The sequence below is a fragment of the Suricata suricatta genome, chromosome 7, assembly GCF_006229205.1.
Source record: "Suricata suricatta isolate VVHF042 chromosome 7, meerkat_22Aug2017_6uvM2_HiC, whole genome shotgun sequence".
Taxonomy (NCBI): Eukaryota; Metazoa; Chordata; class Mammalia; order Carnivora; family Herpestidae; genus Suricata; species Suricata suricatta.
In genome coordinates, this window is record NC_043706.1 from 129,579,067 (window position 1) to 129,597,733 (window position 18,667).

Genomic DNA, 18,667 nt, shown 5'->3' on the forward strand with positions numbered 1-18,667 from the left:
AAAATACCATGCGATTTCATTTATATGTGGTATCTAAAAAATAAAACAAATGAACAGTAACGAAAAATGAAACAGATTCACAGATACAGAGAACAATCCAGTGGTGGTTAAAGCAAGGCAGTAGACAAGGTGAGAAGATGGGCAAAATAGGGGAAGGGAAATAAAAGCTACAGACTTCCAGTTATAAAATAAATACATAAGGTACAGTGATACAATGTAGAGCATGCAGGAAGATAGTTTGTAATATGTAACAACTTTGTAAGGGACAGATGGGAGCTGCATTTACCGTGGTGTAATGTATATGTCTGTGTATATGTGTGTGTATGTTGTAACATATATAGATGTGGAGTCAGTGTGGTGCATCTGAGACTAATATAATATCATATGTCAACTACACTTCAGTAAAAGAAAAATAAACAAATTGCTTGGTGGTAGAAATTTGCTGTTTCTTGGCATCTTGCCTTGTAAAGGGCCAAGTCTACTTGTTTAAGCACTCATGCATGTTGAATACAATTACCAACAAGAAATTTAAAGGTGAGATTGAGCCGGTTCATAAATATAAGAATTGATCCAAGAGACTCTCGGTCTCATTGTCTCTCGATCGATGGCGGCCAGAGTTCTAAAGAGAATTTATGTCTACTCCGTCTGCATTTTCTTTACTTACACACCTAGGGCAGTTGCTTTTTATAGCTGTTCTTACATAAGTCTGCACAACCATTTTATCTCCAATTCTGGGTCAATTTCAAGAGGAAATGAAGTATCCAGGCAATTATAGGAGTTCCTCTTATTCTTAACCTCAGTATTCTAGAAAAATCTGTCTAATGGTAGTTCTAGGCCTAAGCATTTTGTTTTGGAGAGAACTTCAGTTTATTCACTCAGTAAAAATTCACTGTGCATGTTTGTGGCCCAGACACCATGCTGGGCAAGGGGGTTAGAAAACTAAACAAAACGCAGCCCCCCTCCTCCTGGGAGCTCTTGGTATGCTAGCAGAGGCAGTACATACACGTTTTAATGGGTTTTAATGTGCTAGTGATCATGATGGAATTTAATGTGCATGTGACTCCGGGGCCGTGGGAAGCCAGAGGACACGACATCCACATACAAATGCAGCATCTGGTCATGGGCCGTGGTCAGCCCAAATGACCTTCACCTCATCTCCCCGTCTCCTGACGTGCGCTGATTACTGAGTACAGAAGACCCGAGGTCCTTCAGCCTGGTCCCTGGACCTGGGCTGCAGGGCCTGGGTCTGTGAGTGGAGAAATGGGATTCTCCTAGTCTGTGTTAAAGAGGCTGAGAACCATAGTTCTGGTGGACCTCCATCTTCTAAATAAGAGTACTGCCAAGGCCTTCCAATGGGAATCATCACAATACACTGTCATTATGCGTGCCGAACTACTAGCTGAGCTACTTGGAACAGCCAAGGGGTTGGCGAGAATTTATGGTCCTTTGGGATAACTGGGCAGCCATCAGTCTTCGGCCCTGCTTGCCTTTAAAACAACTGAATTAGCTTGCTAGTGCAAAGAGCCATTGGGACTCGAAATAAATCAGTTAGTGGTCACTCAGCAGACAATTATGGAGGGCCCGCTAGGTGTGAGGCACTCTGTTTCTTCTCTCATTTATGTCTGTAGTTAGCAGAGCAGGAGGGCATCAGATTCTTGAACCTAATTTCTGTTCTAAGGACTTTTCTTGTTTTTTGTTTTTAATTCGCGGTATTGTTTGGAGTATGTCATCCTCAATCCAAATTATTCGCTGCCTAGAGGAAGCTAAACAAAGATTTGGGGGAAAGATTTGACTGTGCAACACCTCTTTCTGGGAATAAAAACACATGAGGGATTTGCACCTTTGTTATTTGCCACTATAATTTTTTTTTCCTTTGAAAAATAGATCTGTAGTTCAATCAGTTCATTTGTGGAAATTCAAGATGAGGCCTGGCATCCCTTTCTTTCTATGTATCTGCTGTTACTCGGGATCTAAAATGGGTGTCAGTTCCAGTAGCAAAAGTGACAGATGTAGGTGGGGAAAGCACTTGCTGCCTTTGTGACTGAGTCAGAATCACAAAACTGGAGTTTTTAGAATGTTGGAGTCGTATTATGGGCTACTTGCCTGGAGTCGAAGGTGAAACTCTTGCATAATCAGGGCCAACAGCATTTTGGAAGATGAGAGTTTCTTGGTATGAAGAAAGTCTTCATGCCCTTTCCCTTCCTACCCCCTTCATATAAACATAACTGCCCACCCACCACAGATGGAGACTTGAGCTACTGTGACTTGCTTTACTCTTTGACTTCCTAGACCCATAAGCTTAGCAGTGGAAGTGGGGGAGGAAGGACTATAGCCATGTTTACAAGGATTATCTTGTGTGCTTGTTTTCTTCTGGCCTCAGAGAGGTGTGTGGGGGGGGTATTTTCTTGGGGAGGAAGAGGTCAGAAGAGCCCAGTGTAAGAGGCTCAGACCTGCCCTGTTGAGTTCAAGCAGGTCATGCCTGAGATCCAGTTCAGGTGAAGACTGGCCTTCCAGTTCCTGGTGTTTGTCTAGGAAGTGATGCCCTGCACCCCCTTACATCCATAGCCACTGAGGTTGGGGAGATGGGTGTGGGCAGCCCCAAAGTTAAAGGGTTGTTTTATTGGTTGGCAGATTGCTGATTTCCAGACCCTGAAGAGATGTATGGTGGGCGGTATCCTAATGGCTGAAGCATTGCTTTCTATCGTGGAAACCATCTGGTTATGACAACCATCCCCCCATTGCCACTGCTGCTGAGGAGGACTGGCTTTAGGGTTTTGTGCGCCCCTGTCCCGGCGACGCCACGTCAGGGAGAGAAGGGCTGCTCCTTGGTGGAAGGTGGTGAATGGCTCAGTTCTCCTGCCAGAACTGTATTTCCTTGGCATTCCCACTGATCTCGCCTCATCCTGTGTTTAACCTGCACAATTACAAATGCTGGGAAAGATGGTTTTTGTTTCTTGACTCATTTCCACCAAGAGACCCCCGGCGGGAGCGGAGGAGAACTCAGGTGAGCACAGCAGCACCGTCTGTCTGCAGAGGGTCTAGGAGGAGCAGACGTGAGCCATGGCCCAGCGGTGCTGGACTTGGACAGGGATGGGTCCTCGTGTGGCCCTTGGTGTAGTCAGGATGGAGCAGCCGGCTCGCACTCGTGTCGCTGAGCTTTGCTCCCACAGCCACGCGGACATCCCCAGCGTTCCTTCGTGTGGCCACCAATCACCTTTGTCTTGTTCCCTAAACTGTAGCGAGGCGTCTTGGGTCTGGTTGATGGTGGAATCCTCAGCACCTAGTCCGTAACTGTAGAATGAAGGTTCTAAGAGGGACATGGACATCAGCGACCGTGCACGAGGAGAGGCCCTTCCTTTTTGTGGTCACCGTCTGTCGTGGAAGTCTCGCCTTTCTGCAAAGACATTCAAAACTGGAGCAGTGGTTTTGCTGCTGTGAATCCTCTGGGGTGCCTGTTTCCTACGGAGAGTCTGAGTCCCTCCTTACATGTTGGGGTCCAGTGGTTGGGGGACAGTGCCCAGGGATCTGCATTTTCACAGGGGCTTTCTGGGACAGGCAGTCTGTGAGTCACGACTTGAGAAAGAGCACTTGCTGCTAGCTGTGGAGTGCTCTGGAAACAGGCTCTCTAAGTGGGGAGTCAACAATCAAAGAAGGAGCTCTGGCCCATTCCTGCTGCTTTAATCACACACCCGGAATTTTCCTCATCTTGGATTTCTTTTGTGCCTCCCCATTGAGTCCCGTGGATACACTTTACCCTTCTCAAGGACACTCCACGTATCAGCGGCATGGTGGAAACCAGCTGACATTGAAAAAATTGAGTACTTCCATAGGAGGCCAGCAACCGAAAAATGACTAGGCATACAATCAGTGACGTCTCCAAAGTATCAGCTCTTAAATAAACCCTGTTTGAGCCCCAGGAGACTGGCAGCGTATCACGGCCACTTCTCAAGGCGTCAGGCTCCTAATTACTTGCTTCTGTGGAACAATTGGCCTTTATTCCCCTCCCCTGTAATTTTGAATCCTTCCCTATCCAAGACCGAGGTTTACCCTTGGCACCCGAGGGGAGATCTAGCCCCTCCCTGCTCCCAGGAAAAGGAGCGTTCCTTTTCCACTGCCGACTAGAAGGTAGTGCGTAGATGGGTACAGACACTGGTCTCTCGCCCAGACCCTGGCTGCCTGTTTCTTTGAGTCACATCCTCAGGTGTGGACACAGGCTCCTCTTTGAGGAGAGGATAATAATTTAGGCTCAGAGAATAGCGGTGTTTCAGTCAGCCATCCCTGCAGCTCAGGCCTCCAGCTGGGGGTTTAGCATCTCTCTGGGCGTGGTTAGTCATTTCCCAAACTTGTCCTAAAGCCCTGAGTCCATTCTGCACATTCCACAAAGGGTGTGTCCTATGGAAACTTGGATTCACCCCCTGGTTCAAGATTGACGAGTGCCTTGGCTGTTTTTTTTTAAATTTATTTTTCATTTTTTATTTGAGAGAGAGTGAGAGCATGTGAATGGGGAGAGGGTCTTAGGGAAAATGAGAGAGACTCTTAAACTGGGCTCAATCCCTTGACCCTGGGATTCTGACTTGAGCCAAAATCCGGAGTCTGATGCTCAACTGACTGAGCCACCCAGGTGCCCCCTGACTACTTCTGACGCGTTGCAGTGTCTGGACGATGACCATGCGGGGGTGGCGGGCATGCAGGGTGGCAGGAGGCTCTCTGGCTGCCGGCCAGCGCTGCTCAAAGGCTTTGCCGTTCTCTGGCTGCTCCCAAAGTCACTGAAATCAGCAGGGACAAATCTCTCACTCAGCACTGCTGCATCCTGGAAGGCAGAGAGCACACGTTGGCGTAAAGCCATATGTATTGGGGTCAGGTTGTCTTGAGTCTGAAGCAAAGCCCTCACCCCCTCCATCAAGATACTCAAACACTTCTGTGAAATAGTGGTGATGAGAATACCTACCTCACTGAATTGTCCATTTTTTTAATTAAAAAAGACGATGAAGGGCTTACTCTGTGCTGGGCGCTGCGAACGGCACTACACAATGGACATCTAAGACCAACACGTGTAACGTTTGCCAGTGTGGTCCATGCAACAAAGAAGCGCATGGCATTAGGAATTTCATTTCTGGGGTTGGGAGGTTGACCTTGGCACAAGCGGCACCAAGGAAGTGTCCCTTAGAACGTGATTGCTGACTTCAGATAATGTGAAGGGCACACCACGCATGCCCCGTGGAGGCCTAAGTGGGGAGCATATTGATGGATCGGGGATGGGGGTGGTCAGGGAATTTTGGTTTTAAGCGTGCTGGGAAGCCACCGAAAGGTCCTCAGCAGGGCAGTGACAGATGTGTGTTCTTAAAGTTGCTGCACTGGCTACAGAGTCGAGATTGGACTGAGGTATCAGAATGGGTGAGTGGCAGTGACTGGAAGAAACCTGTAATAATTTAGGCAAGAGATGACTTACTGTAGAGTGGGGGGTAGTAGAGGAGGTAAAAGTGCCGATTCAGGAGCCATTTAAGCCAGGAATTGGTAGACTTGGTGAAGGATTAGATGAGGGTGGCAGAAGGAGAGGAAGGGTCCGGGGCCAGGCATCCTGGGATACTCACGCTGCCTATGCAGAGTAGCGCTCGTTACACATAAATGGCATGACAGTTGTTAATGAAGCCTGGAATTTGACCCAAGTCAGCTGGACCCATGTGCCCTGGGACCTGCCCTCTGACCCAGTGTGGCCCTTGGACCAAGAGCTCCTCTCTCCCCTCCCCCCCTACTCTGTAAGGGAGGTAATGAAAGGAACTTCTGGCAAGTTCTATCCTGGTGGGGGGTCCTGAGCTCTCACCTGTACCCCAGAAGGAACCTCAGTGGAAAGTACCCCCATACACACCCTCGGCTTCCCCTCCCCCTGCATCCCCTACTGTTAAACCTCGTGCTAGTCTGGTGTATTTATTAGGACTGATGAGCCACTATTGGCACATTTTTGTTAGGTGAACACCAGCCACAGTTACATTGGGGCTCATGCTTTGTGTTGTACATTCTGTGGGACTTGACACTAATGGCATGTGTCCGCCATCACAATGTTGTACAGGCTCACTGCCATTTAATGCCCTGGGCTCTACCTTTTCATCCCTCCCCTCCCCCAAACCTCTGAAAACCACTGATCTTTCCACTGTCTCCGTAGTTTTGCTTTTTCCAAAATGCACTATGGCTGGAATCATGCAGTTTATAGGCCTTTTCAGCATGGGCTTCTTTCACTTAGCAATATGTATACAAAGTTCCTGCATGTCTTTTGGAGTCTCTCAAACTGCAAGTGCACTGGGTCTGCTGGTCTGTCTGCACCTGGAGGCCTCCATATGGGAATTACAATTTCTTTTCAGTGCCTGGCATCTCTGCCGCATGGCCATTCCTCATCATCTTCTCAGTCATACGCTTCTGTGCACCTGTCAACCTTGACCACATTTAGCCATAGCAGATTTAGGAGCTTTCCCAAGATAGGAGATGGGAACGTGTCCAGAGTCAGTATTCTGTGCTCAGGAAACCCAATACCCTGGTCACCCAGATTCCCATTGGAATGATTCCATCATGAGCAGTGTGGTGACGGGTTGGGTGGTGTGGGAGAGCTGCCTCCGGAGAGCTGAGCTGTAACAGGCGCTTGCACCCAGGCACCCTGGGTCTGAGTGTTTCCAGCCTAAAGAGTTCTCCACCCTGAAGCAGTTTTTCTAAAAAGGCGGGCATGGATCATCTTCTATCAAAGACCATCTAAGCCATATTACCAAACAGATGGGAAGCAGGATATACCCAAGTGTGACCTCTTAGAGAGAGGCTCCATGGCCATTGCCTCTTGCTCTTCTTGGGGACACCAGCCCTCTCCTGGAATACCCCTTTATTCTCTCCCCATGTCCTTATTGGCTGCCTGCAGCCCAGTAGCAATTGGAGCTCATTGCTGGGCTGCCTTGTCCACATCCTTGACCTGCCCGATCCCTCGTATCTTTTGTTGGATGTACCTCTGAATGTGTGTCCGCCAGCTCCCCCAGTACTGGCTGGGGAGCTTCCAAGTGGTGTTCCCTGTGATGTGGGTGCTGCTGTGGGGGTGCTGGAGGTCTGGAGGGACCACACTGCTGTGACTCAGCACAGGGAGCGCGAGGATGGCAGCCATGCGTCCTCTGCGGCCAGAACCTGTAGGGCATCAGCTACGCCCTGGCTGAGAAGCTTGACCTTGCCATCTTTATGATCTGCCTTAGCTCTCACTTATTTTTCAAATACCTTATTAGGATAACAACTTCTGATTTTCCTGTCACTTTGGCATTGTTTCTGACCAGCCATGCACGGTTAGTGTTCATATGCGGAAATGCAGAGCAAAGTGTTCTTGTTTCCAGAAAGCTCCGCCTCTGGGAATTTTTGCTTACATTTCTGTTTTTTCCTCTCTCTCTCTCTCTCTCTCTCTCTCTCTCTCTCCTTTTAATCCTTGTGGTTTTGGACAAGTTGGTGATATGTTAGTCTTTACATGAAATTTTCAAGCATAAGGAGTGAACGTTTCCCTGGAAGAGATACTTACATTAAATTTTTAAAAAGAGGGATCAACTGGTCAGCCATGCTCAAAAACCTTAGCCACGTCTGAGGTCTTGTTCATGATCACTGAGTTTTGTGCAACATGCCCAGCCCAGGCACCGGCATGCTAGCTTTTTATATTTGGACCCATTTTACAGGCGCAGGAAATAAGGGTTCGGGGGGTGAGTTCCCTTGCCCCAGCTCACACAGGTTGAAAGTGGAAGGAATTCAATTGAACCTGAGTCTGTCTCTCTCCAACCTCCTTGCACCAACGGGTCCCAATTGGGCCAAGAAGCCCTGCCCATCTTCCCTAAGGAGATTTCCATCACTGATTCTCATTCTCTGTTCTGTTCACCTAAGCTCCCCAGGGTCCTTTTACCACAGAAAGACGTGGCTTCATGAGCCATTGAGTCCAAGGGTGGGACATGTAACATTTTTCTTCCCTAACCTTGAGTCCTTTTTTTTTTTTTTCAAATAAACAAACATGTCTGGAGATCTACGACTATCTGCAGAGACGTTCCTTTGAAAATGAATTGCTACATGTCGGGTTTTAGGAAGGGCAGAGATTTGGGGGTGGCAGACAAGGAACAACTTACATGGGGGATGGGCTGGAAAATGGGGGTCCGACTCGGGAGAGCGCCTCCTGGCTTGGCTCTGTGCTGTCCTGATGCTTTCCCAGCTTCTGCCCTTAGCCTCTCAGTGGCTGCCCCTGACCTCTCAGCCTGGGCAGCCCCTCACCCGGATGCTGGTCCTCTGAGTCTGCGCGCCAGCAGCTCCCGCCCCCCACCATACCCACCTGCTGCTCTTGTTTAACAGGCATTGCACTTGACACCTGCACCTTGCGGAAGGTGCCAGCTGATCTAGCCTCAGCAACCGCTGTAGCTGCACGGATGTTGCTTTGCTCTTTGAGATCTCGAAGGGCAGTGACCCGAATAAGGAGAGAATGTCTATGGCGCTACTCCCGCCTGGTCTAGGGCCATGTTGTCCCTGACCAGGTGATCTCTGCCACCCCCTACGGGGACCATTTTCATGCCCTCATCTCCCACAGCTCAGGGTGATCCTTTATAAGAGGTAAATCAGATCACCCCACCCCTCAGCTCAAATCCCTGTGTTTTTTCTCTTGCTCAGGGGACAAGTCAGTCTTTACAGGGGCCCTTTGCAGGAGCCCAGGCTTCTAGCAGGTTCTCAGATGCACTGGGCCCTTGCTTCTCCAGACATCAACATGGCTCTCCTCATTTCCTCAAGTCTTTTATTCAGATATCCCTCTCACCCTATATAAAATGCTAGCCTTCCTATTCCCTGTCCCTCCCCTCTGCCTATTTTTTTCTCTTAAGTATTTATCACCGTTTGCTATGCCATGTATTGGACATCTGTGATTATCATCTGTCTCTCCAAATCAGGGTTTGATCTCCATAAGAACGTGTCCATTCTTTCTCTCTGACATCTAGAAAGTGCTTGGCAGATCATAGGTATTCAGTGAATGGACGTTGCATGGATTTGCCTGGTGCTCTTCATTTTTGGTGTAGATGTGCCTCGTTCTAGAATCATCTCACAAGACCATTAATGTGAACTGTTCTGAGTTGGTATTTATTGTAGGATATTGTTGGTCGTTAGGGCAATAGTGCTTCCTTGGGCTGCTGTGACATGAGGCTGTGTCACAAGTAATTTGCTCAATGACAGTTGTGAAAAGTACCAGATAAAGCAAACGAACTATCAACAACTTAAAACAAATTTTAGGGTGTGTGTTAAATCCTGTCAGGATTGCTCACTCATATCACATCATGTTTTCTTGACCGTGACAGAAGAGGTGGCGCTCCGTGTGGGGTGCTGGGTGGATGTGGGTGGTGACGGTGGCTGTCGTGTGGCCCTCCCCCTCTCTCCTGCAGCTGGCATCTGCGCTCTGAGTGCTTTAAAAATGAACTTTAGCTGTGGAGTGTGTGGGATAAAGGGAGGTACAGACTTGCTCTTCTGGGTGGCAAGAATAGCATCCTCTGTGGGTATTATCTAAAATATCCCTTCCCTTAGCCACAGGACAAAGTTTGCTTAGGCTATTTCATTTTTTTTTAAAGGAAGATTTTGGGGAGATAGTCTCTTTGGCTCTGAGCAAGCTTCAACCATTGAAGCTTATTTAGATTTAAAAATAAGTGTGTAGGCGCACCTGGGTGGCTCAGTCAGTTGAGCATCCTACTTCGTCTCAGGTCATGATCTCATGGTTCATGGGTTCGAGCCCTGAGTCAGGCTCTGTGCTGATCACTACCTCAGAGCCTGTAGCCTGCTTCCGATTCTATCCCTTTTTCTCTCTCTGCCCCTTCCCTGTTCATGCTCTTCTGTCAAAAATAAATACATATAAAAAAAATTTTTTTAAGGGGAAGTTTTTTTATTTTTTTAATGTGTTTGTTTTTTTGTTTTTTGTTTTTTGTTTTTTTTGATACAGAGAGAGACAGAGCATGAGAGGGGGAGGGACAGAGAGAGAAGGAGACACAGAACCGGATGCAGGCTCCAGGCTTTGAGCTAGCTGTCAGCACAGAGCCTGACGCAGGGCTTGAACCCACTAACGTGAGATCTGACCTGAGCCGAAGTCAGAGGCTTAACCAACTGAGCCACCCAGGAGCCCCTAAAATTTTTTTTAAAAAGTGGGTATTAAAGAAATGCTAATAATATGGGATCATACCATTCACCCAGGGTTTTGGAGCTGGGTTGAACTACACTTGTTTCCGCCACTTTGGTTCTGCGTGAGGCCATCCTATTCCATCTTTTCTGGATGTCCAGCCATTCAGGCAGGTGCACAGTGGACCCTGTGCCTGTTTTAAACATTAGGCTCTTCTCCATTCCTTCTGCTCAGCTTCCCAGCTTTTGAGTCTCCATCTGCTTTGTTCTTCACCTCCTGGCCTCCCAGGGACCCTCCTCAGTCTTGAGTTTAGTGTGTGCCCTCTGGACTGCATCGAAACTGAGATGGCTTTCCTGGTTTCTTGGTTTTGCTGGAGCACTCCTTCCCAAAATGGGAGGCAGATCTATTAAGACATTCGACCTGATGTGTCCTGAAATGTCTGTGGTTTTTCTCTGACTCTTAGTTGGCAGGGTTTTCCCCCCTATTTTGTTAAAGTAGGCTCCATGCCCAGTGCAGAGCCCAACGTGGGGCTTGAACTCAAGCCCCAGAGATCAACACCTGAGCTGAGATCAAGAGTCAGATGCTTAACAGACTGAGCCACCCAGGCGCCCCCCTCTTAGCTGGCATCCAGTTTGGAAATTGTTTCCCCTCCGGATTTTAAAATTACTGCCCCTTTGCCTAATGGTGCTGGTTCTCTGACTGCCTGCGTGTGACCCGTTTCCATCGGAAAGCTTCCAGGATCTCCTCTTCACCCCCAATGTTTTGAAACTCCACAGCAATGTGCTGGAGGGTAGGCTAGGCTCCTTGTTTAAAAAATGTTTTTAATGTTTTATTTATTTTTGAGAGACAGACAGACAGACAGACCGTGTGAATAGGGAAGGGTCAGAGAGAGAGGAAGACACAGAATCCGAAGACAGGCTCCAGGCTCTGAACTGTCAGGACAGAGCCTGATGTGGGGCTCGAACCCACGAACCCTGAGATCATGACCTGAACCGAAGCCAGATGCCTAACAGACTGAGCCACCCAGGCACCCCTAGACTCCTTTTTAAGTAGCAAAAATTTCTTGCAATTTCCAGGGCTGATTTAAACATTTTAATATTATAATATTTAAAAATGTATGACTTGAAACCAAGTATAACTCTTTATGCTTATAGTTCTTCCAATTATAAAATCAAATCAAAATTGCAAATTATCCATAAAGCATATAACATGAATTTAGTGTGATAGCTAATGTCACTCCTTTTGAGTTAGGAAGGAGGCACAGCCCCGCCCATTGGTATCCTGTGACCTCTGTCTTCTGGCTTCACCTGGTGTTCCTAAGTCACTGAGGAATGAATCTAACAGGTATTAAATCTTTGCCCTCTTTCTCATTAGCACATGATAATGAACACAATTCTGCTTGATGCCAGTGTTGTAAACACAGAACTGAGTTGTTTAAAGCGCGGCCATCCAGATCATTCTTAGAAGGAATAGGCTTGCTTACAGAAATGTTGGGAATTGTCATTGAAATGGAAACATGAACTGTAAATATTTTCACGGGGAACTCATGAAATCCCTTGGGTTCAGCTTGCCTCTGTTCTTGGCTCGTCCTCATGCGCTGGCAGCAGCAGGGTACATGCTCAGAAGTGCTGACCATTCCCTGGCTTCACCCCTGCCATCATGTGTGTCCCCTCCACCAGTGTCCCAGGCGCTAATGCCGAGGTTCTGCACATCCCTAGTGGAGGTGGAGACCGCTGAGCACGGTGAGCCCCTGGCACTTTCAGGGAGCTGCCTGGCTGTGGGTCGCAGAGCTTGACCACCATGATTCGTGTTCTAGCTATTTCGGCTTACTGCCCTGCCCCCTTCACTGCCGTGGAGAGAGGTGAGCATTTGTAGCTTTTAAGAATACAAACACATTTGACACCACACTTGACAGAGCTCATGGTGTAAGTTTCCTGGTAAGTTAGAAGTGTGTGCATGTGGTATGGGAGTGTGTGTATGCATATGCAGGAGTGTGTGCTCGTGAGAGTGTGTATGCACATGTGAGAGTGTGTAGGTGTATGAGCACATGTGTGTGCATGTGAGAGTGTATGCATATGAGTGTGTGAGTGCATGTGACTGTGTGTGTGCATGTGAGAGTTGTATGCACATGTGAGAGTGTGTGCAAGTGTGTGCGTGCATGAGTGCATATGAGTGTGTGAGTGTGTGCAAGTGTGGATATCAGAGTGTACGTGCACATGTGAGGGTGTGCAGGTGAGAGTTTGCATGTGTGTGTGTGCATGTGAGAGTGGGTGTGGGTAAGAATTTATGCAGGAGTTTATATGCATGTATGAGTGTGTGCATGCACATGTGAGTGTGTGCAAGTGTGTGCGTGTGTTCAGATGAGAGTTTGCATGTAAGAGTGCATGCATGAGTGTATGTGCGTGAGTGTTCATGTGTGCATATTGGGTGTGTGTGAGAACGTATGAGCATGTGGGAGTGTGTGCACATGTGAGAGACTGCACACATAATTGTGTGTGCACATAATGGAGATATACGCATGAGAGTGTGTGTGCACATATGAGATGTGTGCATGAGAGTGTGCGTGCACATGTAGGTGTGTGTGTGTAGGGGGGAGAGCGTGTGTGTTCACCTCCAACCGGCGTTGCGGCGGGAACCTGCGTGGGGGGCATGAGTGTGTCGGGAGTGCGCAGACTCTGTTGCTGCCACCTGCCCGCACGGGGCGGTGCCTCCTCCGCTCAGCACAGCAGTGGGCCCCTTTGTGGTGGCAGGGTGGGGGTCCCGCGTCTGCTCGCAAGCTGGTGGGGAAGAGGGTCTGGGGGATGGCTTACCTCTGAACCACTTATGGGCGAAATGCCTGCAAGGCCCGATGTGCTCGTATTATTGCATCTTTTTCCAGAACCCCTCTGGCTCCAAACCTGGGTCATCTCTTACCTTTTCCCTCTCCTTTCATCCATGCAGTTCATTTACAGAGTCTGTCTGTTTCCCCTCTCTGTTAATCGCAGTTTAAGATCTTTTCGTTCTTGTAACAACTTGTACTCAGGCCTGGTGACTCACTCTGGGATGAGCCGTGCTTCTCAGCGACCTCCTGTCGCCTCCCTTCCTCGCCTCCCCAGGGCCTACAGCAGGCTGGTTTCCCTTTGGCATTTCTCACCCTTGCCCTGACCCTCCGCAGCTCATCTCTGCAGGCTGAGGAAGAAGGCAGCCTGCAGGGTGAGGGATTTTGTTTGTCCTTTACAGTGTCTTAAGGAATTGTTAACCAGCCTTGAAAATATCATGACATTTTTATATTAAAAATTTGGATTGTCAGCTTTTCCTGAAAAGTTAGAGAATGTGGCAGCACCAAGCACGTGTTTCTAATAGGAAGGTCACAATAGGCAGGAATGGAATGTTCTTTGCATGTTTTCTCCAGTTTGCCACACTCCCCGCTCCACCTTGTAGCAGCCCCAGCCTGCCTGGGCTCTCATTTCTGTTACCCACCTGCCCATTAAAATTGGCACTAAAATTGGCAGCACAGACCTGCCTGACTCCCAGGCCACAGACCTTTCTACACCCCACGTTTCCAGCACACAATGTATTTTTACCTCCTGTGTACCATTTTGCCTTTTGTGGGTATTGTCCCTCCCGTTCCCCCCCCTCTCCAAACCTGTCCCAATCCTGCCATTCTACAAGGCTGTCTCCTTGATGAAACCCTCCCAGGGGGCTCTGGGTGGAAAATTTCCCTCTCCTTAATTAGTAAAGCACTTGGGGTTTGCCTTTCTCTTTCGGTGCCATTGTCTGTTATTTTGCTTTGAGCTTAGGCTGACAGTCCCTCCTGGGCGGGGTCTCAGTGCAGTGCGTCCATATAGTGGTTGCTCCACAGATGTTATCATCAGAAAGATGCATAGAAATGGTCAAAAGGCGTGGTCTGTGGGTATCAACAGGAAGGCCTCTGACTAAACGTGGGTTATGTTAGCTGATGACTTAGCCCAGTAACACTGGAGAGATTGGTTCACTTCTTACCACCAAACCACTGTTGGGGATCTATGTTGTGGCTGCTTCCTTGTGAATGATGTGGTCTATCACTAAAGTTATTTATTCAGCAATACCGCTCTATGCATTAAATAGAGCTAAAGAGAACTTCAGTCAAACGTAGAATATTTCTACTCTCCTCATTAAAAATGTTAAATACCAAATATGCAAAGAATTCTATACTTTCTTAACTGTCAAGTTCCTTTGAGAGGGAAGGAGGCTTTGCTTGCCAGTGTCTGGGCCAGGGGCAATGTCAGGTTCTAGGGCAGTCCTGTCCAATGGATCGCAAAGTTCTGCATCTGCATAAGAGCCACTCGCCACATGTGGCTGTTGGACACTGGAATGTGGCTAATGTGACTGAGGAACTGAATTTCGATTGTATTTCATTTTAGTGAATTTAAATTAAAATACCACATGTGGCTCCATATTGGACAGCCAAGATCTCAAGGGTTGGAGAAAATGGGTCCAATACAATGCCTGAGGGAGAGCGGTGTGCAATCCTAGTGAGGGGATGCTTTATTGCAGATGCATCCCGCATGGGTGGGACTCTGTGTTGCTACACAAGTAAAAACCCATTCGACCAAATTTGGTAAGGCATCAGAGCTGAATACTGTTTGTAGGGAAGCCAGCTGCCATACTGTTCTGAGGAGAGCGTTATTTCCTTATTCTTTTATGTCCATTAAGAATAGCAGACACTGAGGGGCACCCTGGTGGCTCACTTGGTTTTAAGTGGCTGACTTCAGCTCAGATCATGATCTCGTGGTTCGTGAGTTTGAGCTCCACATTGGGCTCTGTGCTGACAGCTCAGAGCCTGGAGCCTCCTTTGGATTCTCTGTCTTCCTCTCTCTCTGCTCCTTCCCTGCTTGTGCTCTGTCTCTGTCTCTGTCTCTCTCAAAAACAAAACAAAACAAAACAAAACAAAACTTATAAAAAAGCATAGCAGATTCTGGGCTTCCCTTGGCTGTGACTTCTTGAGCAAGTTCTGTATCTGCTTCCTGTACTTGATTACATTGAACCATGACTTAAATACATAACTTTGTGTCCATACCAACTATAAATGTGAAGCCCAAAGGACTGTCTTGGGGGAGGAGTGGGGAAACTTAAGAGAATTCTGTGTAGCTCATTAGATAGAAACTTGTGGGTTTATCTTTTTTTGCTTGGCTCTTCTTGAGTGGAGTCTGCCGAAACTGGCTGTGGGTACCTTGTCCTTATATGGTGATGGTGAAAACAACCCAGTGCTGAGGAGGTAATTGAATTCATCTTTAGCTTCCAGAACACAACCTAGTGTGTGCTGGGATTTTCTCCAGGGGACCATGGCCATCACTTTGGTCATTGGCCTGGGGAGGCTCCCCGTGGGCTCTGTCCACACTGTGGCTCCCCAGACATGGTCTGTGTTTGTGGGCTGCTGACTGTTCTATAACACAGTGAGTTCCATTGTTGGTGTTTCAAACCCCATCCGTCCTTTCACTGTGGAAAGTCTGGTAGACCCTTGAGATCTGTGGCTTCCTGAATGACTCCTTTCAGCCTGGATTTCACATATACACAAAAATAGGAAGTGGGGCGCAGGCAGCACAGAGTGACAGAGTGCCAGCACGGTGGAGAGGAAGTGGTGGCCACCAGGGAGGCCGGTACCCACGGAGGGAGGGAAGTGGCATGCACATCCGGTGTGGTCTTTCCCAGCTTCCTGACTGCAAGCACAGCTTTGGGAATCCTCCTGGCATCCTCAGCTTGGATAGAGGCCACATCCATACCATCCTCCATTTCCAGCTCCTCTCCCCTTCCAGGAGGATGGGCAAGGGTATCGTGGAAAGTTCCAAGCTTCTAGTTATGGTTTGGTCTTTCTTGTGACCAGCCTCCATCCAGGAGCCCACCAAGAGTTACCTCCTTAGAACTAAAGATGGTTCTACCAGCCAGGAAATTCTATGTCAGGAACTGGGGGTCAAAGACTAACTGATAGAACAAAAGATTCTCCTAGCACCCCATTCATAAGAGCTTTAGGAGCTCTGTGCCAGGATCCAGGGGTAGAGACCAATATATACAGTTCTTATGACTTCACAGCAGTGTACCATATTCTTCAGTTTCCTCCAAATGCTTGGATCCTCTTTTGTGTTGAAATAGAAAAAAAAAAGCATTATTTTTTTAAAGCACTATTAGTAAATGCATTTTATTAGAAAGGAAATAGGAAGTCAGCCTTGACCCTGAAGACCAGGTGATGCAACTGACAGAGTAGCTAAGCCCAGGTGTCCCCCACCCAGGTCTGCTTCTAGCTTCTGCAGATACTCCTTGGCCATTGCTACAGCAGAGAGGCTCTGGAGAGGAGGTGACTCCTAACGAGAAGGTGATATGCAATATTGCAGTACTGTATTGTATTTTCAATACAATTTTACGTCGGTGTTCTCCGACTAGGGAAGGGCAGATAACAGAGGCATGAGGTAGCAAAGATCTCCTTTGGGGTGAAAGTACAGATTCCAAATTGGTGACATCTTCCACCACATTCCAGCTGGACTTTTTGCCCTCTGTTCTGGATTGGACGTCTTTGGTTGCAGGAATATTGAACTTGACTCACATTTGACTGAAACAGGAATAGGAATTTACTCAATGGTAGAGGTGGTGTGACTCAGTGACTTATCCAGAACCCTGTCCTTGCTATCTCTCCTTCCTCTGTCAGGCTCACTCCCTTCTTGGTTGAGTGATGGCTGCCAATAATTTCTGGCCAAGAGCTTCCTCTTTCCACTCACAGTTCAGAAGGAGTGAGCAGGGATGTTTCTTGTGGAAAGAGTATCTTTTCCCAGTGCTCCCATCGGTCTCAGTTGGATCTCCCATCCTCGCTTGAGTCAATGATTGGAGCTGGGGTGATCCTGACCCAAGTACCATGAGTCAGAAGTCTGCAGAATCAGGTTCCCCAGACCCAGAGCTGTGAAGGGAGATGCAGACCCTGAATACAGATCAGGCAGGGGAACCTGGGTGGCTCAGTCGGTTAAGCATCCAACTTCAGCTCAGGTCATGATCTCACGACTCATGAGTTAGAGCCCCATGTCAGGCTCTGTGCTGACCACTCGGAGTCTGGAGCCTGCTTCGGATTCTGTGTCTCCATCTCTCTGCCCCTCCCCTGCCCACTCTCTGTCTCTGCCTCTTTCTCAAAAATAAATAAACATTTAAAAAAATCAGGTAGCCACCAAGCAAAGAGTAGGTGTTGGGTAGGAAACTGCAACTCTCACCACTCTTTCTGTTGTCTGCTGACCCCCCAGTGATGCTCACAATCACAGTTTTCTGCCAGAAAGTAGAAAATTGTTATCTTTGAAATATTACATTCTCCTGCTTTGGGACTCATATCTTCTTTGCTCCCTGTTCCTCCTTCCTTCCTTTCCCCCTCCTTCCTTTGTCTAACCCCTTCCCTCCTCTTCTTCCTTTTTCTTCTGGTTTCCCCTTTCTCCCTTCTTTCTCTTTCTCCTGCTCTACTTCTTCTCCTTTCCCTCCTCTTCCAGTCTCTCTTTCCCCTCAAATGTTGACACCCCCCCTTAATTGACGATCTGGTCATTTATTTAAATTAACTAAGTTGGTTTGGTTCAATGTAGTTTCTCACTAAATAGAATGCCTTCCCATTTGTCCCCGTCCCCCTCCCAGGAAGAAGAAATGCCAGAAGTAGAAATTGACATTGATGATCTTCTTGATGCAGACAGTGATGAAGAGAGAGCTTTAAAATTACGGGTAAGCGGTTTTCAAAATCTAGAACTTGCCTGTCACAGATGCTTGAATGCACTCGGATCTCCAGGGCACGTGCTGATCCTGCCCTGTGGCAATGGTGGTACCAGGACTTGGGCAATGACAGTTTGCAAGAGGAAGGCCATAGAGTGCTAGGTGTTCACTGTCAGGAGCTGCATCTCTGATGCTTTACCATCTGGTTTGAGAACTATAGTCAGTTTTGAAACCACCTAATGGGTATGAACTTCCATAGCCACATCTTCGTGGAACAAAAGCTGGTTCTGTCTCCAGAAATCCATTTGCCAGGGAAAGCGGTGATGGCCCACGATTATATGAGAAGGAGAGGCGCTGAGCCAGAGCTGGAGAAGCCACACCGGGGACTCTGGTCTCCCGGTTATGGATTGTATCACCCATGAAATAAGAGTTCTAGATAAGATTGTTTACAATATAATTTCCTTTAATAACATATCTTTTATAAGAGTGTGCTCACCTGGTAGTATTCTAGCACAACAATGGATATTGAGGTGGCTCATGTTTCCTTAGTCAAGATCAATATAGCATTATTTCCCATCCCCAGGAGCTCAAATCTATCATTTTAAAATCTGCATTTGGGAGTTTCTAAAACCAATGAACTTTTGACTTGTCATTGCTCTTAATGTTCATCGATAATTACTGTTAATGGCTGTTGGTTACCTCCAATGGCAGATGATCTCTGAAGGCAATTAAAGGGCATATTTTAGTGTATTAATGTGTTCAATGTGTTAATAATTACTAGTGTCCCTTGAGTGGTGAAAAGTCTCGGTTTAATGATTATTTCTTATTGGTAAATTTCGTTGGGAA

The 18,667-nt window shown here is 47.6% G+C and overlaps 1 protein-coding gene across 1 annotated transcript in view; it reads left to right on the forward strand.

Annotated features, from left to right (window-relative positions):
* PPP1R14C (protein phosphatase 1 regulatory inhibitor subunit 14C) overlaps positions 1-18,667 on the forward strand; it is a gene marked incomplete at its 5' end in the record, with an annotated part of 86,328 nt that overhangs the window by 41,514 nt on the left and 26,147 nt on the right. Inside the window, one exon of the mRNA XM_029945432.1 lies at positions 17,750-17,833. Within this exon, the coding sequence (XP_029801292.1) occupies positions 17,750-17,833 (84 nt within the window). The remainder of the gene's footprint in view (positions 1-17,749; positions 17,834-18,667) is intronic.